General features: G+C 36.9%; 1 protein-coding gene across 1 annotated transcript; it reads right to left on the reverse strand.

Annotated features, from left to right (window-relative positions):
• Positions 1–6,091: 6,091 nt before the first annotated feature.
• On the reverse strand, positions 6,092–6,974 carry LOC120120571 (uncharacterized protein DDB_G0290685-like). Its single transcript, XM_039140181.1, has 3 exons — positions 6,910–6,974; positions 6,405–6,803; positions 6,092–6,230 (listed from the first exon to the last, which is right to left on the reverse strand). Exons 1-3 carry the CDS (start codon positions 6,972–6,974, stop codon positions 6,092–6,094), a joined length of 603 nt encoding a protein of 200 aa, XP_038996112.1.
• Positions 6,975–7,767: the final 793 nt, after the last annotated feature.

Below are 7,767 nucleotides of genomic sequence, written 5' to 3' on the forward strand. Positions count from 1 at the left end.
ATCTATCAGCTTCGCGGAGAATGGGAAACCAAGGATACAAAACTGATGGAATACCGAAAGCTAATACTGGATCTACTTGAAGAATTCGACGAAGTCACCTTCCACTACATGCCTAGAGAAGAAAATCAAATGGATGACGCTTTAGCTACCTTGGCAGCCGCATTCAAGGCTGGTGGGGAGTCTGAAATGATGCCAATTAACATGCAATCGTATGAGTACCCAACTCATTGTTACCAAATTAAAGAAGTGAAAGACACTAAGCCTTGGTATTATGACATTCCACAGTATATCAAGCATCGGAGTTATCCAGAAGAAGCCATCGAAACCGATATGAGAACCCTTAGAAGGATGACAACTGGATACGTCCTTGACGGAGAGGTTTTATACAAGAAAAGCCATAATCAAGTCCTGTTAAGGTGCGTCGATGCTGAAGAGGCAAAAATGATAGTGGAAGAAGTACACGATGGAGTTTGTGGAGCACATGCAAATGGACATATGATGTCAAGACAAATAATGAGATGCGGATATTTTTTGTCCACACTGGAAAGTGATTGCATCAACTATGCTAGAAGATGTCATAAATGTCAGATTTACGGAGATAAAATCAATGTTCCACCTCATCCACTTCATGTAATGACGTCGCCATGGCCTTTCTCTATTTGAGGCATGGACGTTATCGGGCAAATCTATCCGAAGGCATCGAATGGTCACCGTTTCATTCTTGTGAAAATTGATTACTTCACGAAATGGGTAGAGGCTACATCATATGCTAGTGCCACTCAGTCCACTATTTGCAAGTTTCTGAAAAAAGGAGATAATATGTCGGTATGGTCTACCTGAAAGGATCATTACCGATAACGCTACAAACTTGAACAACAAGATGATGAATGCTACTTGTGAATAGTTCAACATAAAGCATCACAATTCAACCGCTTACAGACCAAAGATGAACGGAGCAGTAGAAGTAACAAACAAAAATATTAAGAAGATAGTGGAGAAAATGACTGAAACTTACAAAGACTGGCATGAGAAGTTGCCTTTTACTTTGTTCGCTTATCGAACCTCGGTACGAACCTCGACTGGGGCAACTCTATTTTCACTAGCTTATGGAATGGAAGCAGTGCTACCCATTGAAGTAGAAATTCCATCACTCCAGGTCTTGACAGAAGTTAAACTGGATGATGCAGAGTGGATACAATCCATATATGATCAGCTTAACCTGATAGATGAAAAGAGAATGAAAGCCATTCGTCATGGTCAAATCTATCAGAAACGAATGAGCCAAGCACATGACAAAAAGGTGTACCCAAGAATATTCCACGAATGATATCTGGTGCTAAAAGGAATTTGTTCAGTCCAGAAAGATTTCCGAGGAAAATGGACACCAAATTGGGAAGGACCTTACATCGTGAAAAATGCCTTCTCCGGAGGAGCTCTTGTCCTTGCTGAAATGGATGGATCTGAAATCCACATCCCATCAACTCGGGTGCAGTCAAAAAGTACTTCGCTTAGGATGAAAACCCGAGAGGGCGTCCTAAGTTGAAAAAAAAGAGAAAAAGAAAAACGAAAAAAAAGACTTTTAGGACAAAAACCCGAAAGGGTGCCCTAAATTGAAAAAAGAGGAAAAGAACATAAGAAAAAAGAAAAAGAAAAATAAGGTGGGTTCGAGATGAAAACCCGCAAAGGGTGTCTCGTGACCAAGGATGGGTCCAAATTGAAAACCCGAAAGGGAGATTTTAGATATCAGTTCAAGAAATCCAGACAGTGGAAGCATCCCAACATATGAATCTTCTACAAACTCAACAAATCGAAGAAATGTTGCACTCTCCTGAATGTTTTCGCATTTTCAAAGATCCTTTGGCAAAGGCTGCATTCAAGGTCACCAAACGGCTTGTCAGCTCAGAAGTGCCCACATTATCGAGATCTAAGACATTCGTTTACACCTCATCAAGTATTCATTTTCCAGAATGTTTGTCATGTATTATTTGTTCTTTTTTTCTCCCTTATGAATAAAGACAATCTTTTTCTCTAAATCCTTTCGAGCATCTTGAATTGAACTTAAACTCAATGATTTATCTACTTATGCAAAAGATAATCGCATATTACTGTACAAAGATTCATTGAAAAGTACAGGTACCCAGAAGCCGATCAAGGCTCATGCATATATTTGAGATGGTCGAGAAGTATTTCCTGGATCAAGCATCAAAGGAACACAATATGCACATCAGATTTCAGAATTTGAAAAATTCAATACCAGAGATCGGAATTTCAAGATTCCAGACAGGCAACCGGAGATTGAGATTTCTCTTCAGAGCCCCAAGATAACATATGTTGCATATGCATTTTAGGCACACCTAAGAGCATTGCATTCATAGCATCACATATATGCGTAACATTTTCAGGTTTTAGCTAGAGTCAATTTCAACTTCACAGCGGAGGATATTGAACTCGAAGCGACACAATTTGCCCGAGAGTAGATTTTAACTTCACGGCGGAGGATATCTAACTCGAAGCCAAACTTCATAATAAAAGGGTTATCCACGGTTTCAACTTCACGGCAAAGGGAATCGTGTCCACCCGCAACATACAATACTTGGATTTTAACTTCACGACGAAGGATATTCAAGTCAAGGTTCAACTTCACGACGAAGGGGCCACCCGCGATTTCAACTCCACGACGGAGGATATCGTACCCACACGTCCATGATTTCAACTCCACGACAGAGGATATCGTGCCATTCGGGGTTCAACTTCACGACGAAAGGTCTTCACAATTTCAGAGCCAATTTCAACTTCACAACGAAGGATATTGGACCCAAGATAACAGAAGCTCAACTTCACGACGAAGGGGTGGCTGATTTTCAACAAAATTTCATTCATAATCAAATTCAACTTCACGACGAAGGATATTAAACTCGAGACAACACAAGCTCAACTTCACAGCCAAGGGACGGCTGACTGTCAACAAATAATTTCCCAGTTCTATAACTAATATCAACTTCACGACGGAGGATAATGGATTCAAAACAATACTTGGATTTCAACTTCACAACGAAGGATATCCAATTCTCAGGCTCAACTTCATGACGAAGGCGCCACCCGCGGTTTTAACTTCACGACGAAGGGAATCGTGCACACAAGTAGCATCCATCTCTAGATTGGATTTCAACTTCACGATGAAGGATATTCAACTCAAAGAAGGAGTGTCTCTCAATAAACTTTCCAGTTTCAGAGTCAATTTCAACTTCACGACGGATGATGTTGGCCTCGAAACAACGTAGCTTACATTGGATTTCAACTTCATGACGAAGGATATCCAATTCCCAGGGTCAACTTCAAGACGAATGGGCCATATACAATTTTAACTTCACAAATAGATTGACCTAACTTCATGATGAAGGATTCATCTGTAACATAGCCATACCAAAGTCTTCAAGACGAGTTTCACTTTCACGACGAAGTATCTAGAAGATGATCCAAAAGCTGCTGGTCAAAGCTTTGACCTCGGTTTTAACTTCACGACGAATGATATCGCGCTCAGAATTTTCCAGATTGACTCAACCTCACGACGAGGGAGTTATTTTGGGATTCAACCCAAATCAACAAATCAGCCTCAATGTCGAATTTCAACTCTATGACGGAGGGCATTCGATAAGGACATAATTTGTGTCTTTTAATCTTTGCTCTATTTTCGTGACACGATAATGAGCAAAGAGGGGCAGCTGAAGACACTTAAATTCATCCATCATAATACGTACATATATATATAATATCATATAATGTTATAAATTATAATATATATATGGTTTATTTACATTTTTTGAATTTCTTTTACAAACCCAATAGTAATGGCCCAAATCCCACGTGACCCAGCTGCCCAAACCAGTATAGATTAGGGTTTGTGTAAACCCTAATCTCTCAACCTCTCATCTAGCCGCCAAGTATCTTGACCATTGGATCAAGGTGTGATCCAACAGTCCACATCAACCCTAATTGCTTCAGCAACATCCCAGCGCCGCAAGCCCTCACGTAGCATGCCTCTCTCCTCACGTCTCCTCACGCCACACGCAGCCGAGAATCTCGGCAACCGCCAACAACACACAAATATCGCGCATGCATAACCAACAAACAACCAAGTTAGAATTTTATTAGGCTATAAAAATGTTTGTAGTTCAACTCATTGTACACAGTTGAGAGAGATTACGAGAGGCAAAAATCACACACAAATACACGCAAGACACACAGAGAGATTACGATAGTCACACAAAACTCAGAAGCATTTGTAATAGCATTGGAAGCTTTTTTTCGAAGTGAAAAATAAAAGAAAGGTATATTTTTGCTTACCTTTTCGTTCGTGTGGTCCCTTGCATGCCTGTTTGATCTCCTTTTATTGCGTTTGTGTTCGAAAGAAAACAAAGAGAAAAGCTTTTGTCCAATGAGCGGGGCGTTTTTGAGATCTATTGTTTTAGATCTAGCCCCGAGGCGTTTGTTTCTCAAACAAAGTTTTGATTTTTTAAAAAGAGGGTGAAGAGAGCTCAAGGGAGTTTTGAAGAAAATAAAAAAATAAAATTTTTTGCCACCGATGAACGACGGACGCGGCGGCGGCGAGGTGGCGCTAAGGTGGCGCTAATCTGGGTTCATGCGAGAACCCGACCGTGTTCTTATTTTTGAAGAACACTTGAGAGAAATCAAAGAAGGGGGGCTCTCGTTTTGGTGAGAAGAAAAGAATGAAAGTTTTTAAAATTTGTTTAACATATATACTAGACCCGCGGATGCTTGCCGACCCGACCCATACATAAAAGCGACCCGCGTGTTTTTTAAAACGGGTAAACCGTGCATTTGATGCCTCTGGTTTTATAAAGTTCTGGTTTGCCCTCTTAAGTTCCAATTGTACTTTGAATTCCTATTAAACTTGGCCTTAAATTTCATTCTATTTCTAATTTAGACCCCATATATATATAATTATTACGTTTAAATCCTTATATTACTTTGTATTATTTATGTGATATACGCGTATTCTTTTATATTTTATTGGTACAGCATTATTAATATATATATATATATATATATATATATATATTTCTAATTATGCTCATGATTACTTCTTATTTCTAGTACTATATCTTATAATCGTATATATATATTTCTATTCATTTTTGATTCTTTACTATTATATTTTATTATTTTGTTTTATTTTGTTTTTACCTTTATATATACATTATATTTTTTTACTTTCATATAATTATTTTTTTCTTTACTTTCATATAATTATTTTTTTCTTTACTATTATTATACTTGCCTATATTTGATTTATTTCATTTTTTCTCTTGCTTTCATTTTTTTTTATTTATTTTTTTATTTTTTACTATGATCATTTATTCCATCTAATACGTTTCTCGATTTTTTAAAGATGATTTCAAATTGATCTAAGGTAAGTAATTTCGATCGTCATTTTACCTTTTAAGTTAAACTTACAATTTCCTTACTTAATGACAACTGGAAATTACATAGTACCGAAAGAGCAGTTCAAGGGTGCTAACCCTTCCTTGACCGTAACCGACTCCCGAATCCGACATATCACTGGTAAGACGCAGATCAGGTAAGAAATAAGGTATCCGATCAGCCCATTTGTTTAAAATAAATGATCGGTGGCGACTCCTAACCCATTTTTCCTTAGTCGAAGCCCAATTTCGGGCCCACCCGAAAGACAGTTTCGACAAGTATCATAGCATTATAAATAAATATATTTAAATTTGAACATAAACTCAAATAAATACATTTGATTTCGTTTGATTCAATTTTCATAAACTCAAAAAAAAAAATAATGGGACTCGTCATCCCCTGAATATATTAAAATAATCAGGCTCGCGAGGCCCACTACCTAGAACCATAAAATAATTATTTCTTCAGGAACTCATCACGTCGGTGTGACAAGTTCTGAAGTTACTGTAGAATTTATCGTAGATTGCAAAATAAAAACCTGTTGACCCTAATGGGCTAATTAATTAGCCCGCCTAGATTATTGGGCTAATTATGCCCAAAAACTACCATTACAACTTTCTTGTTTTTTTTTCTACTGCCATGTTTCTCTTTATTTACTGTCGTTGTCGTCGTCACTGTCGTAGTCATCACCATTGTCACTTTCATCATCGTCGTCATTGTCATCATTGTTGTAATCATTGCTATCACTATTGTAATCATCGTTGTTGTCGTCACCGTCTCTGTCGTTTCTGTCATTACCATCTCAGTCATCGTAATCGTCATTGTTATCACTGTCGTTGTCGTTATCATCGTCTTTGCCACAGTCGTCATCGTCGTTGTTGTTGTTTTAGAAATCTTTGTTGTTGTTATTGTAGCCATCGTTGTCACCATCACCGTCATTGTCGCCAACGTTATCGTCGCACACGTTGCTATTATCGCTGTCGTCGCCACCGTCATTTTTGTCTTCTTTGTTGCTGTCGTCTTTGTTGTTACAATCACCATTGTCGTGTTTGCCATCATCTCCATTGTTATCATCGCTTTCATCTCCGTCATTGCTGTTATTACAGTCGTCGTTATTGCCATCGATGTTGTCATCATTTTCATCGTCGTCATTACACCCGTCTTCATCATTGGCGTTACTGTCATCTTCGTCGTCGGTGTTACTGTCATCTTCGTCGTCGGTGTTACTGTCATCTTCGTCGTTACCGTTATCACCATCGTGACTGTTACCATCTTCGTCGTTGTTGTAGTCACCATCGTCACCCCTGTCATCATCGTCGTTGTTGTAGTAATTTGTCAGCAAAGTTGTTTCTTTTTTTTTTCTTCAAATTCAAAGAATTCTTATCCCTATACATAAGTCATCGATTTAACATTGGAAAAAGGGGTTCAAATCATTTTATCGACATGAGTGTTTTATATCGTAAAAACATTTTTGTATTGAAAATCTTTCTGTATGTCGTCGTCATCGTTGTTGCCGTCATTTTTTTCTCCATCGTTGTCATGGTTGTCGTTGTCGCCTTCATAACTGTTGTTATAGTTATAGTCGTCACCACCGTTGTTATTGTCCAAAATGGTCCCCGTCGGGCTTTTTAGGGCTTTTTCTGGGAATCGATCCGACTTAATATTGGGTACATGTTGGATTTTAAAATAGACAAATTTGGAGTTTCCATCGACTTTTGGGTTAGGTAAGTCGAATACTTAAAAATATCTTTTAAAATAATTTTATGAAAAAATAATTTTAATAGATAAAAAAATTGATCTGTGATTGACCGGAGATTCACTTTGAAAAGGTTTCGGCAGTCGGTTACATGTGGCGAAGGATTAACAAACCCACAACGCCCAAAATTGGTACTTATGATTGTACATCATCTTTAATTATTAAAATTGACAAATTCAAGTAATATTTAAATTATGATAAAAAGGAAAATAAGATATTATTTTATACGAATATCCTTAAAAGTACACTCCTAGCAAGTTAAGGAGATATTTTATAAATTACTCGAATAAAATAACATTAAAAACATTATAATTAACAAAAATTGATAAATATATATAAATAAATGATTAAAATAATAAATATGTTAAATTTAATAATCAAATTATAAAACTACAAAAGGTTAAAGTTACATATGTAAATAATTAATATATTAGATACTATAATTGGAAATAAACCAATAATACTATTAAAAATTAAAAATATTAAATTAGAGGACAAAATTGTAAAATAATAAAACTTATAGCCATAAATAAAAATATCACAAAATCTATGTATTACAAATGTAATTT

Source organism: Hibiscus syriacus, unplaced genomic scaffold, assembly GCF_006381635.1.
Source record: "Hibiscus syriacus cultivar Baekdansim isolate YM2019G1 unplaced genomic scaffold, ASM638163v2 tig00110339_pilon, whole genome shotgun sequence".
Lineage (NCBI taxonomy): Eukaryota > Viridiplantae > Streptophyta > Magnoliopsida > Malvales > Malvaceae > Hibiscus > Hibiscus syriacus.

Excerpts from the sequence above, each read along its gene's own strand:
- LOC120120571 (XM_039140181.1), bottom strand. The coding sequence starts at position 6,974 with ATGGAGAAAAAAATGACGGCAACAACGATGACGACGACATACAGAAAG. Across the intron at positions 6,804-6,909 it reads AAGATTTTCAATACAAAAAT|AAAAAAAAAAGAAACAACTT; the intron begins GTTTTTACGATA and ends TTGAATTTGAAG. Across the intron at positions 6,231-6,404 it reads GACAGCGATAATAGCAACGT|AAACGACAGAGACGGTGACG; the intron begins GTGCGACGATAA and ends TGGTAATGACAG.